Source organism: Periplaneta americana, chromosome 5 (genome assembly GCF_040183065.1).
Source record: "Periplaneta americana isolate PAMFEO1 chromosome 5, P.americana_PAMFEO1_priV1, whole genome shotgun sequence".
Taxonomy (NCBI): Eukaryota; Metazoa; Arthropoda; class Insecta; order Blattodea; family Blattidae; genus Periplaneta; species Periplaneta americana.
In genome coordinates, this window is record NC_091121.1 from 17751609 (window position 1) to 17767007 (window position 15399).

Below are 15399 nucleotides of genomic sequence, written 5' to 3' on the forward strand. Positions count from 1 at the left end.
GGGCACATTCAAGCTGTACACTCCAGGCTTATGTCATGAAGTAAGTACCTTTGCTTCTGGATAGCAACGGGGAAAAGAAACAAGTAATTTCTGTGCACATTCATCAAGTGAAGTAGATACCTGATTATTAGTAAAGACTCTGAAGACATGCAATTCTGCATCAGGTGCAAATCCAAGACATTCTTGACTTGAAGCAATCACTCCAGCTACGAAAGTTCCGTGACCCAATCCATCATCCAAAGTTTTCTCAGTTGTCCAATTAGTTCTCTCCTTTATTTTCTTGAAGTGCGGATGTGTCTTTGCCAACCCTGTATCAAATACTGCGACTTTCACACCAGTTCCTGAAGGAAGACAGAACAAAATTACAAAACTTAGAACTCCTGAAAAATGGAGAAAATGCTATATTTCTGAACAGATTTTATGATCACTAATTCGAGCTGGAAAGCACACAAGTGAATCAAAACACCTCTGTATTGCAAATATTAATGTATTTCAGTTTCTCTTTCCGTGACGAACCTGGAGATAGATATATTCAATTTTCTGCAGAATATATTGGTTCAAAATATACTTTCTACTGACTGCATAGTTGGTAGCAATTACTGTTATATTTAAAATGAAAGAAATGACTGATGATGGAAAAACTGAATGAGGTAGAAACAAATAGTAAGAATAAAAACATTCGAGATTTATATAAGGGTATAAAGGAATTTAAAAATGGATATCAGGCAAGGGTAAACATGATCAAGGATGAGAATGGTGACTTGCTTGCAGACTCTCATTCAATCCTTAACAGATGGAAAAACTATTTTGGGCAACTACTAAATATACATAGGCCAAATAGAAATGATCGGGACGAAATTCAAATACAAACTGCTGAGCCATTTATACCGGAACCCACACTTTCTCTAGTCGAAATTGCGATAGAAAATCTGGAAAAGTACGTCTCCAGATATTGATCAAATTCCAGCAGAATTAATACAAGAGTGTGGAAGCGCATTACCTAGCGAAATTTATAAACTTGTACTTGCAATTTGGGAAAAGGAAATTTTACCAGAACAATGGAAGGAGTCCATAATCGTACCTATTTTTAAGAAGGGGGACAAGACTAACTGTAGTAACTTTCGAGGAATATCACTTTTGTTGACGTCGTACAAAATTTTGTCGAATATCCTTTTGAAAAGATTAACTCCATATGTAGATGAAATTATTGGGGATCATCAGTGTGGTTTCAGGCGTAATAGATCGACTATTGATTAGACTTTTTTGTATTCGAGAGATATTGGAGAAAAAATGGGCGTATAAGGGTATTCCCAAGAAACTAGTTCGATTAATTAAAACGTGTGTTAGTGAAACTTACAGCAGAGTCCGTATAGGCCAGTTTCTATCTGATGCTTTTCCAATTCAATGCGGGCTAAAGCAGGGAGATGCATTGTCACCTCTACTTTTTAACTTTGCTCTAGAATATGCCATTAGGAAAGTTCAGGATAACACAGAGGGTTTGGAATTGAACGGGTTACATCAGCTTCTTGTCTATGTAGATGACGTGAATATTGTGACAGCGACGTGAGATTCGAACTCACGACCAGCGTCCCGCAAGAGAGAAGATCGCGCGGAGCACTTTGGGACGGCGCGCGGCGGTGAGAAGAGAGGGGGTGTATTACGTCAACGCGACGAGAGTGCGCGCGCATCTGGTGCTGGTAGAGAGGAGAGGGCTCTGGATTTCTCTGGAGTGCAATCTCTGGAGACGCGTCGAACTTTCGAGGCTACGTCGCTGTGATTATAAAAGAAGAAACGCCAGCGAACTCGAGCAGTTTCAGTTTTCAGTTGATTAGTCAGCCAGTCAGTGAGAAAGCCAGAGCAAGCAAGCCAGTCTTGTGTACCGGAGTTCGACTTGAGTGTGCGTCCGCAACTGTGCCAGCATCAGAAGGCCTGAGTTCGAATGCAGTGGACCGCAGTTGGAGGGACCTGAGTTCGAGTGCAGTGGACCGCAGTTGGAGGGACCTGAGTTCGAGTACAGTGAACTGTCTCTGAAGGTCTGTGGTTCGAGATACTGTGAACTCGAGTGACTGAGCTAGAAGAACTGTGACCTGAGAACTGATAGTTCTGATTTGTAAATAGTGCTTTGTAAATATTAGTTAAGATTAACAGTTCATTGTTGTTCGTAATAGTCCAAGTAAATTGTCATTGTCGTCGGTGGAGTGCTATAACGAATATTGTGTTGAGTGAAAATTCTATTGTTGACGAGAGCGTTTAAGGTGAATTGTAGAAAGGAATTATTGTTGGAAGAATAAAATCCTATTGTTGAGTTGAATTAAATTTACAATATGTTAGGAGAAAATCCACAAATGAACAACAACAACAACAATAATAATAATAATAAATTTGGTTTATAGAGTTTGTAACCTTTCTTTCTAATCAACCCATATACGACTCATATGCATGATATGGGCAGATAAATACACAGAAATTCAACTCAATCAACAAAAATGTTTTATATCTGCACACCATAGTTCGCCTATGCAGTGTGCAATTCAAAAATGAATTACACGACCAGTGTCAAGTGAAGCAGGCTAAATGCCTGGCATGAGAACCATGTTATTATAGCCTACCTGTTATTCCCATACTCCAGAGGGCATCTGCTTGTAAGATGGTAGTGATCTGCCTTGGTATTGCTCTCAACAATCTTCTGCTCGTATGTCTCCCAGTGGATTGCCAAAACTGATTATTCTGGTATTAAAGATCGGAAGACAGAAGAAAGAATTAATGTTATATTAATTACAGAGAAGTTTACCAATGATAATATTAAGGGTTTCAAGCCAGACATGACTAATCCACATGGAATAGTTTCGGAGATATTCGAAGTTTAAGTTCAACTGCGAACGGTTAAACCCATATGCTGTCAAACTTAACCTCACAATTTCAACCTTCAGTAGTTAAAGAAACAGTAATTCATACCGACCACAAGGTAGATTAGGATAAGAAGAAATGATTACGATAAGAAACTTATTTCTGTGATATTGTGAGATAGTCACATGTGGGTTGAAGCCCTTCATATGATCTTATATAGTATTGAAAGTTATGCATATACAACTAATGCTTTCTGAATTCCCTGTGAAGTGCATTTTAGAAATGAATGCAAAAACAGTCCACTGGACTTCTAAAAATCCTATCTAAGAGGTGGAAAGCAAGACAATCATGATCAGTGTACTGTACAGTTGAATAAAAGCAACAGTTTTCCTTCGGTAACTACTCAGAATGATGAGTAATTGTTTCTCAGGTTTCGTATGTTGTTATACAGAGTGCCCATAAAGGCACTATAAATTTCATTACATGTGACTCATTTTGTTGTAGGTGCAGTGTTAAGGCTCATTCACAATGAAAATTAAACATAATGTAAGCGTAACTTAAGAATATAAACGTCACATTAAAATCAAGAATTCATACCATCATTCACAATGGGAACATAAACATAACCGCAAACATACTTGGTAACCATGACAACATAACAACGACGCCATTTTCTCATATTCTGTCGTATACTTCAGCGCTCCACGATTGTGTTCTGTTTGCAAATCACGTAAGCATAAGCATGAAAGTTTGGAGTTTGCAAACTTTCATGTTAACGTCTTAATAAATGTTTATGTCAATGCTTATGTGAATCATTGTGAATGATCCCATTTGGTAGCCTGGGCGCAAACTTCTGTGTTTATGTCATGGTTATGTTTAATTTTCATTGTGAATGGGCCTTTAACCACTGCTGAATGAGTCACAGTGGTGGAATAACCATATCAGCATGCCTCTCTTATGCACTGCTTTAGCAGCGCATCCAAATTAGGCATTGTGGTGTTGTAAATGGTGCTACTGATAAAGTCCCATGCGAAAAAGTAGAGGGAAATCAGGTTGGGGGATCGGAAAGCCCACATACAATTTGATTCTCTTCCAATCCACTGGCCAGGAAAGATCTTATCCAGGTATTTTCACACAGTGTGTGCATAGTGGGGTAGTGTAGTGCACCATCTTGTTAAAAGACCACTGAGTCGAGGATATCATCCTACTCAACTGAGGCTCCAGGAATAGTTGCAGTATACCCAGGTAGATTAGATTATCCCAGTAATCGTCCTTTCGACAAACATGATGAGGCCATATATCCTCTCCTTCCTGAGATCAAGCCAGGCATTGACTTTAGGGGAGTCGCGTTGCCACTCAGTGAATTCAATGGGTTATTTGCCCAGATCTGACAGTTGTGTCAGTTGGTGATGACACACAGATGAAATGTCGTTTCATCACTGAATAGAACATGATCCATCAGAGCCTCCTCAGCTACAGTATGACATAAATCATAAGACATAGTGCTCATCTTCCTACTTGTGAAGCACCTGAATATGACTTGCCTTCTTCTTAAGAGTGTAGTGCAGTACTTTCCACACTGTGGACTTGGAAATGTTCAGTTCATGACTCAGCCTGCAAGTGGACACCTCTGGACTTCCGGTAATGCTATCCCTTATCCTCTGTATGAGCTATTCCATCTCAAATCGACCGAAATATAGAGAAAATTGACCTTGGAATTTTTAAATACAATGAAACTTTTTCTGTCCGTGTGATACAATGCTTTGTGCAAAGTTTGAGGCATCAGAACTTCATAGTATTTCAATTTAAAATATTTAAATTTATCGTATTTTCATAAAATTAGCAACTTTAAACTGTTGTGGCTCCGAAACCCTTTCACCCAATGATCAAAATCATGGTTTATTTTGATGCTAAGAAATTAAAGTTTATATTGACATGTAAACAGTTTTTCTTACTTTTTATGGAAATGGAGAAATTTAGATTTTTCTTCATTAAGACGCCTTTGCCCACGAAAAAAATATTTTTAAAATATATGGTTAGATTCCGCTTTGAAAGTACAAATAAACACATATTTTTTACTGGTGCACCGTTGATAAGAAAGTATTGAAAATATCAAATAAAGAAAATAAATAGTACGCGCGTGAACTAACCAGCTGACTGTGAGGTGGGAGATAGCCTAGGCAAGCAAGGCCAGGAGACAAACACGTGATGTTTCGTCTAGTAGTGCATAGCTGGGCTAGCTTTATCACAGGTTTTCATAAACACAGGAGTAAAATGACGCCCAATGCCCGCTTATCTTTATCTCTCGGCCAGTGCGTGCTGTGTTGTGCCTTTCAAGTCTAGGCATGTGGAAATAATTTATTTAATACCCCCAAAACTTATTAACGTGACACTAAGCAAACAACGCCGAATCCCTCTTAATAATGCAAGGTTTTTTCTCAATATTTTTTTTACATTTTTACAAATGGGCAAAAAGCCTAAAAGTAAGTAAAATCAGATTATCTGTCTCTCTGTGTACAATAAAAATAAGGATTACTTCTTATCATAACCCACCAAATGTCAGCTTCAAAATGAGCTCTTGTTCAATGTTCTCCAGTAAATAGTTCCAGAGTTCTGAGCGCTGAAAGAGGCTTGTTTTTCTAAAATACGCTAAATTTGTCGCTCAACAATACGAAAACCATTTGACTTTCGATAGTATATTTTTGCAAATGCACTCTCCTCAGCACATTGTATAAATAGGGAAAAAATTAGAGTATAAAAAAAATTCGAGGTTTTTTACTGATCGATTTCATATGAAATAGCCTGTATGCACTGTGAGCTGACCAGAGGCCATCCATGGTGCTGCTCATTGGCTACAGACATTGTATGGCTGAATTTGTTCACTAACTTCTAAACAGCAAGCCTTGTAGGTGCTTATTTGTGGTACTTCCTCTGAAAGACGTTCTGGAAGTAAGCACAGATTTTGCTAGCAATGGTTAACATTTGGATGTGTCTTAACTGAACCTACAACAGAAATGAGCCACAGTTATGCTTTCCGTGAAATGTAGTGACTTTATGGGCACCCGGTATATTACTGCAGCATGATATATTACTAAGAGTTTGTTTAATCTACAACGTTTGGCCAGCATGCATCAGTAAGGTGGTGAGTCCTAAGTTTGAAATTTAATGCTTATTCCATTTTGAATCTTGCATACACTACTTTTAACACCTGAATATAATTAATTGATTAACTTGCGGACTTACTCATGTTAATTATGTAGGTTTGTGCGGCTTACAGCTGTTTCAGTGCTTCACACACCATCCTCAGAGCCTACTAGATCTCAGCATCATCTCGAACTTCTCTGCCTGTTATGTGAGTGCGTTTGATTGTTGAAAGGTGTTGAAAAGTGGAGTCAAATAGTGTGTGTGTACTGAAATCGATCTGTGTGTTGAGAATTTGATCGGAGTGTGTTTTAGTGTGTTTGTATATTTCGTATTGTTCTAGTGTGTTGAGTTTTTGGTTCTTGGGTTGTATGTGTAGAATTTCCATGTCTGCATTTATGTTACTGTATGTATGGTTAGCATTGGTTATGTGATCGGCAATAACCAGAGGACACAATACATCTACATACGCCGATCACATAACCAATGCTAACCATACATACAATAACATAAATGCGGACATGGAAATCCTACACATACAACCCAAGAACCAAAAACTCAACACACTAGAACAATACAAAATATACAAACACACTAAAACACACCCCGATCAAATTCTGAACACACAGATCAATTTCAGTACACACACACTATTTGACTCCACTTTTCAACACCTTTCAACAATCAAATGTACCCACATAACAGGCAGAGAAGTTTGAGAAGACGCCGAGATCTAGTAGGCTCTGAGGATGGTGTGTGAAGCACCGAAACAGCTGTAAGCCGCACAAACTTACATAATTAACACGAGTAAGTCCGCAAGTTAATCGATTAATTAATGCTTATATTAATTCAGGTTACTGGTATGTGTTTATATTATTTGTTTTCCAACAGTTTTTACAAGTAATGTGCAATGTCGCAAGAAAAATCCAAAATTATATTCAAGTTTCAAAAGCATTTAACAAGATATTCATGACACATCATTCTCACTATAGTAGCAGTTCTCACATGGTTTCTTTAGTAAAACGCATGAAGAATATTGAAATATATTAATTTGAAATTATATTACCTTCAGTTTAAATTACACATTTGCTTAATGATGAAGAAGAATTTGAGGTAAATTACTTTTGACCTACATTAAGTACAGAGCTGTTCAGAGAAGCTGAGGGTACGGAAAGTGTATGCACTATAATTTTCAGGTTCAGAAAGATTTAGTTCTTTTATAATATATCAATTTAAAGCAAAATTACTGGACTATTATCAATAACACATGGTGGTATACACTATTATCTCCTTCCTCTTAATATGATAGCAATAGCTTAGCTCACTGTTGCAATTGACGCATTCTCTGGAACAAAACTTAACCACGAAATCTTGAATTTGAGATACAGAATATCAAACATTTTAGATCTGATATAACAAAATTGTGCAGAATGACATTCAAATGTCTCTACAGGGCACTGTGTTTTTTGAAAGGAAATAATATTTTATCAGAAGGGAGATGTGTTGTTAAGGATTCAAAATATGATGTAAAACGGAAAAAAAAACTTACTTTACGTTAAGTTGTCATTCCAGGGAACACCTTAATTTTATATTTTTGATTATACCTTCATATGCATTGAATAGTCACCATTGTATAGCATAACTAGTGCCTATTTTAGATAAGAATAAATTTGAAATATATGCAAAACTGTAGTCTGAAGTCTGTGTGACTTACAATGGCCAGGCTGGATCTGCGGAGGGGCCTTGATGATTGCCAGGTGTGATACAGGCATCCAGCTCCCAAACAGTCAGTCTTGGACTCAGTAAGGTTCACATACTTCAAGGTCCTATGCACAACTCGCTGTGGTGTCACACGCCTGACAGATGGATGTCTGTTAAGAGCTGCCAACCCACTCAACTTCTCAGTCTCCTCCAACTGAAATCAATATAAATTCTTCATTGAAGATGGGGAAGCATTACCCGATGTATGATTAAGGGGAGAGGATGGTATTTTTTGGTGAAAAATGAGTAAATTAAAAAAAAAAAAAAGAACTTCCAAATACTCTGTGATACGTGTGGAATGCATAGCATAACATTTTGTGGGTATTTGTGCCCTTATCGGATGTTGAGTCGCCATTTTTAAACTTCCTGCATTATGGATTTTTAAATCACTCGCCCACTTTTATTGTTGTTTCTGGTAAATTAAATTAAAAAAAAAAAAAAAAAATTTTTCTTTAAAATACTCTTTGATATATGCGAAATGCACTGCATAACATTTTATGGGTATTTGTGCCCTTATTGGACGTTGAGAAGTCATTTTTAAAATTCCTGCGTTATGGATTCTTAAATCACATGCCCCCTTTTATCGGTTTCCAGTAACTTAATTTTTTTTGCTACATTGCCAGACAAAAATGGATATAATTTCTGAACTATTAAAGATACATGCATGAAATTTAGAACACACATTCTTTAGACTATTAGGAAACTTTTCTCTGTAACAGAATTTTGTTAATTGATTTCATTTTAAAAATACGTCCGTTTGTTTGCAAGAAAAGGAAATCAGAAAAGTGTTATTAAATTTTAATTGTTTATTTTACAAACGTAGGGACTAATATCAAAATTCTGTTACAGACAGTTTGTAAAACATGCTTTTTCAAATACATTGCAAAAACTGTTTGAATCTATCTTTAAAGACGGTTTAGATATATCGATTTTAGTACAATTCTGCATTGGGTACATTTTTTTCAAATTTGGGCCCCCAAATAATTTTTTTCTTTCAAAATATTTATATTTGGTTGAGTTGCTACAGCATTGAGCTCCCTACATACAAAAAATTAATATATTACACCAAATAGGAAAAAAGTTTAAAAAAATACCATCCTCTCCCCTTAAGAAGCTCAACAGACATAAAAAGTGCTCATATAACTGTAGTATATTTCCTTCAATTTTAATGTATTTTATTGATTTTATGAACAGTGTAACAAAAATTTGACCAAAAACGTGTATTTTATCATGAAATCAATATGGTGACTAGGTAAGGCTTACAGCCTTCAATTTCAAATTCACTGGAATAAAGCAATCTTGCAACCTGCACTAAAACGCGCTCTTTCTCTTTTGTAATTCTTGTATCTATTCTCCTGTTCAACCCAAAGTTGATGTTGGTCTTTAAGAGAAAAGCCATGAGTCCCACATCATTCAAGTTAAGAGTGATGGTAAAAGGATTCCTTGCAGTGTAGGCTTTCACGGGCGGAGTCTATAGATCTAGACTCATTTTCTGGGCTGAGAGGCCGTGGTCTATTGGTTGGTTTTATACCAGACGTTTCGTCTGCAACTGCGGCAGACATCTTCAGTGGAGTGGTATCCGAGGTCGCAAGACTCTTCTCGGCGTACCTGAGGCAACTGATCCTGTGGCTGGTTGTGCGACAACAACTTTAATCGCAAGGAAGAAGGCGTAAAGCTAAACAAGTGTTGGTACCCGGTCCTAAACAGAACAGATAAGAAGCAACTACAACAAAAGGATGGAACCCAGAACGGGAGCAGCGAACAAAGCGGCGCGGACCGCAGCGACAACAGGCCTCGGCCCGTGAGCCGCACTATAAATAAGCCCGCACAACCAGCCACAGGATCAGTTGCCTCAGGTACGCCGAGAAGAGTCTTGCGACCTCGGATACCACTCCACTGAAGATGTCTGCCGCAGTTGCAGACGAAACGTCTGGTATAAAACCAACCAATGGACCACGGCCTCTCAGCCCGGAAAATGAATCTAGATCAATAGGATTCCTTTCTGATGGTGATTTCTATGCAGAAATACAGTACATCTCCCTTTTTTATATTAATTTCTAGGGAATATACAGGGACGTGAGACCAATATTTTCAGGAAGGAGTTTAACAGCCCAGCTACTAACCTTTACAGAGGGGCCAGCAGAAACAGGTGGGGGAAACCAGGATGCAACATAACCATTCAGTTGGACAGCAATGAGAAGCATTTCCAGCATTTGTTGTGATAGTCATTAAGCATGTCTCACAGCCATTCCTTGATGCATCAATTGAGGAGCGTTTTTGCAAAAGTCGATAGATGCACTCATCAATGTCACTTGTTTTATTTTTAAATACATTAAGCCTGAATAAAATGCCAAGGTGTTGTATGCCTGGCTGCAAATTCAATTACCAGAAAGGAACTTAGTGGGGATATTTACTTTCCTTCTGGTGAAGTAACAAAAAAACAGGAGTAAGATTAAGAAAATAGTATTTAAAATTAGCTTACGCGTGTATCCATATGCATTTGTAAATTTACATTGCGCTAAATTATTGTAATTCTCTACTGTAAAATGAATAAATTTGATTTGTTATTTCACTCTTTTTAAAGTCTTAATCTGTGTGTCCTTTACATGACATTTGATTTTCGCTTTCTATCTCATTCCTAAAAAATTAAAGCATAAACATTCATTTTACACGGTTGTTTGTACTTTTATTACAATTTTTTTGTTTTCTTTTGCATGATATTTATTCTTTATTCATTGTCAGTTAGTAGATAAAAGTCTTTTGACATGTATATTCTTTGACTCACTGAGTCTCCTCTGGGAATTAGTAAAGCGGAAATAAATATTAATATAAATTTAAAGTTTAAAAAATATGGATTTCATAATAAGAAATTCCCAGTAACTAACAACAATGTTAATTCGTTTAGGCTGGAAAATTATTGGTCACGAATAGACCTCATGTCAGACGGCGCCAAACTTGCTACACTTACTGCTCCATGTGGCCGCTTCCATTTAACTCAATGCGGTCTATAATTCCAGCTACATTTGTCGCAGAAAGTTGCTACAAATGTAGCTGCACGTGTAGCCACCCATGTCGCTACGTGTGGCCACCCAACAGCAGTAAATGTCGCAGAAAAAAATGGACCCGGACCCATTCGAGTTGCGACACGACCTTGGGATGCGCCAAACTTGCTACATTTACTGCTCCGTGTGGCCGCTTCTATTTAACTCAATGCTGCCTATAATTCCAGCTTCATTTGTCGCAGAAAACTTGCTACAAATGTAGCTCGTGTGGCTGTACCCTTAGAACCTGAAGTTTTTCAGAAAAATAGTAACTTTCAGTGAAGCATTGGTTTTCCTACATAATTTTCATATTTTCCAAAATCCATCTTTCGTTAGTTTTGAGAACTAATTGCATAATTTCAGAATAAAACAAAACACACACTAGCCTACAATAAACAATAGGCTATTACACGAAGGTCATGACCTGCAGGATTGCTGACATATTTAGAGCTCAAATTCAATTGGTTATTAAAAACTTTAAGGCTTACTAAAAATAATTTACAGGTCTGATTCTGCGGTGTGTAATTTTATGAGTACAGCTGTGTATTGGATATTAAAATCTACAAAATTTGAGATGGTTTGATGACATTATTACCATTAGAAATTAAAATTATTATAATTAATGCCATGATGCGACTATTTTTCATTAATTATACGTATTAATGCTATATTGATGATATGAAAGTGAAACTTTTGGGGTTATATAAATAGATGTAGAGAATATATGAAATTAGATCTTCATTTCTATAATTTACTGAATGGCAGCTATGTAGTATATAACTACAAAACTTACGTAAGATAATAATATTGTTATTAAAAATAAAATATTTTTATAGTTATTAATCAAGTGAGGTTGGGTCTTTTTCATATACTTAAAGGCGGTGTGGTGTAGATATTTATATGCGTCATTCTCTTCAGTATTGACTCGAGAGAGCGCAAAAATTACAGTTCCTAAGGAAAAACCAAAAGGTATTACTTACCGATAAAATAAGAGACCTAGAAAATTTTGGAGTCTCCCGATCATTTCAGCAAGATCTCTTAACAGGATGAAATGATTTTACCCTCTTCATTTCAAGCTCTCCATGCAGCAGCTATACCAAGATGCTATGTTTATTGTTCGAAAGCATAGCAAACCTGACATTTTTGTAACTTTCGCGTACAATTCACAATGACCTGAAATAGCTATTCTTTACTCACACATGAAAAACCACTGATCGTTCTGACATTGTTACTTGCGTTTTCGCGTTCAAACTCAAAACCTGAAGATGGATAAGTTCAAGAAAAAGTATTTGGCATAAAAAATCCATTCAGAGGGAGAATGTTTCATTATTATGGAAGCAAATAACTTTTATAATGTCTGGTATTCTTAATTGAAAATAAATCTGAAACATTTTTATTTGGACGTTTAATTTACTTAGTTTGCAGCATTCGCTGCACAAGCCACTAGTATGATTATATTTTAAAACCCAGATGATATGAAACGTCATTTATGCATTCTAAATTAATTTTGCTCGAAATTAGGTTTGTCGTTAAAATGTAACAATTAAAAAATACAGCACGTGTTTATTGTTAAAGATGTAGTCTGCTTCGAAATTCGAAGCTACCCATGCTTGCCTCCAACAATCCTGTGTCCTTTAATGACACTACTACTGCTTTGGAAACAGTGAAACATTTTGTAATGCACTATGATGTCTTTGTTTAGTCAACTGTCTGAAGACAGGTCTGAACCTTGTAAGTGATACTAAGAAGGCATCACTTATGAGGCAACCAGGCCAGGAGATAATGGAGTATGGTGGCCATACAACAACAATTGTTTGTATACATCTGACGTCTGATTAGTGTAATATGCTACTATACTTTGACCAAAACTACTTCCGACTTGACAGTTTATAGAGAAGGGGGAGCAGTGTTGTCATGTTGCCCATCTTTCGTGTAAGCGAGCGCGCTGCCGATAGAGTGCAGTAATGAACGGCTGACATGAACACATACATTTCTAACCAATTTGTTGAACACTAGGCATTAAAATTTGTGTACATTATTATTTTTATTAGCTTATAATAATAGAATAATAATGCTAATAATAATACTAATAATAATAATTAGTAGTAGTAGTAGTAGTAGTAGTACCGGTATTCTTCAATGTAAATAGGCCTACCGTTAGAAAAGCGTCGAAAGGACTGTAAACTGTAAAAACAGTTTTAATTTAATACGAAGCCTCTACTTTTATGAGTGTCGGTATTCTTCAATGTAATATTGTTAGGAAGGCGTTGAAAAAATTGTAAACTGTAAAAATATTTATAATTAAAAATCTGCACGGCCTTTTTCTTTTCAAATATTGGTAACAGTGCTCTTATTAATTTTAACAAAAGCAGCAGTTCTCATTACGACTTGCGCCAAAGGTAAAAGAGGCCGCCATTATCTTTTCTCCTGTCAAAATACTCTCTTACATAACACACCATCTCTCGCGCTTGACTCTTTAACGGGACACCTTGTCCAATATTCTTTATTCTCTGCCTGCCTTTCCTTCCTTCCGACATTGCACAAGTCATTTATTTAAAAACTCTAGCAGAAACTAGAAAACACTCCGCCAATAACAACGAAGATAATAGTGTAATATAATTTAAACACAATAATTATCGATACACTAAAACAATAATACAACTAAATAATATTTTTAATTCACACAAAGCACACGTTAACCTGCCAACTCAGTCATTCCGGCCACTGTATTCACCACTAAGCCCTGGTATTCAGGTGCAACTCGTAAACATAGACAAGGCAACACCGTCCCGTTACCATGGTTACGCGTCTCTTGTGATTGGTTGATTTGAATGGTTGCCATGGTAACATGCTAAAGGCGCCATTTGTCAGGTCGGAAGTTGTTTTGGACAGACCATAGTCAGCAATGTATGCAATGGAGAGGGAAAGGAATTGGCCACCCTAACCCATTATCTCCTGACGTAGATGTCGCATGAGTGGTCTTATTTATGTCACTTATGAGGTTCAAACCTGTCTTCGGACAGTTGACTAAACAAATGTAATGTAACTGAACAAATTATGGAACAGTTATTGCTATATGAGGCATGGTCTATTCCTTAGGAATGTTATGTTTTATTTAACGACGCTCGCAACTGCAGTGGTTATATCAGCGTCGCCGGATGTGCCGGAATTTTGTCCCGCAGGAGTTCTTTTACATGCCAGTAAATCTACTGACATGAGCCTGTCACATTTAAGCACACTTAAATGCCATCGACCTGGCCCGGGATCGAACCCGCAACCTTGGGCATAGAAGGCCAGCGCTATACCAACTTGCCAACCAGATCGACTTCCTTAGGAACAAGCAGGCCAAAATAGTCTGATTTTTTTTTTGTAAAATAACATGTTATTAAATGAAGATCACATGGAAAGAGGAACATAAATCAAGTTCATAACATTTTCTAAATTCAAGTTTGAAGTACAGAAATTTAAAAGAAGACCAAAGTAGTTGATGGACAGAGAGAAATGGTGTTTGGGCACTGCAAGACTGTGACAACTGTTTATTATATTATTATTATTATTATTATTATTATTATTATTATTAAAGAAATTATGGCATTCTGGCAGAAGCTATGAGAGTACTAGTCTCCAAGCAGGCCTATAGTCTGTATTTACTAATGTTATGTTTTATTTAACGACGCTCGCAACTGCAGAGGTTATATCAGCATCACCGGATGTGCTGGAATTTTGTCCTGCAGGAGTTCTTTCACATGCCAGTAAATCTGACATGAGCCTGTAGCATTTAGGCACACTTACATTCCATTGACCTGGCCCGGGATCGAACTTGCACCCTTGGGCATAGAAAGCCAGCACTATACCAACTCGCCAACCAGGTCGACTGTATTTACTACAAACTCCATTTGGACTCTCTGGCTTTGAACTGGATCTCCAGCACGAAAAGTTGTACTATATCCATTCAATTACTGTTGTGTCAAATAAATAATTTAATTAATTAATTTCTAAGTAAAAATAAATAATACTTAACGTAACACCTCTAGATATACAGGGTGTTTTAAAAATAGAGGGAATAATTTTAGGTATGTATTCCCCATAATACAGACAATACAAAAAGTTAATTACAACATGTGTCCGGAAATGCTTGGTTTCCGAGTTATGGCCTTCAAAACAGTGATATTCACCCGAAATGGTTTTCTTCCCGCAGGTAGTTGCCATGACAGAAGATATTAACAGAGGACACTCTGACAGTTAATTCCGAGGTGACAGGTACATTGCGTGTTGTATTTGGCGTTGTACTGTGCGACATGTACTCAAATCAGCAGCTGAAGAACTGCACTTCATGTATGGTAAGGCGGACGGCAATGCTGCGCTGGATCATCGTTTATATCAGGAAAGGTATCTTGATCGATGGATAGGTAGAGGTGGCCCAATTGCTTGACCTCCACGCTCACCTGATTTCAATCCTATCGATTTCTATTTGTGGAGCCATTTAAAATCATCGGTGTATTCATCTCCGGTGCCTGACATGGAATCCCTTCGGAAACGAATTGTGGCAGATTGTGAGGAAATACGCAATACTCCTACAATTTGGGATCGTGTTTGCAGGGCCATGAGA

General features: G+C 37.1%; 1 protein-coding gene across 3 annotated transcripts in view; it reads right to left on the minus strand.

Annotated features, from left to right (window-relative positions):
• Window positions 1-15399, minus strand: part of S1P (membrane-bound transcription factor site-1 protease) — a 62317-nt gene that overhangs the window by 35898 nt on the left and 11020 nt on the right. For all 3 annotated transcript variants that reach the window (XM_069825420.1, XM_069825421.1, XM_069825422.1), the window contains exons 3-5: window positions 7703-7903; window positions 2610-2727; window positions 121-341 (exon numbers count right to left, since the gene is read on the minus strand). In XM_069825420.1, coding sequence (XP_069681521.1) covers window positions 121-341; window positions 2610-2727; window positions 7703-7903 — 540 coding nt within the window. The remainder of the gene's footprint in view (window positions 1-120; window positions 342-2609; window positions 2728-7702; window positions 7904-15399) is intronic.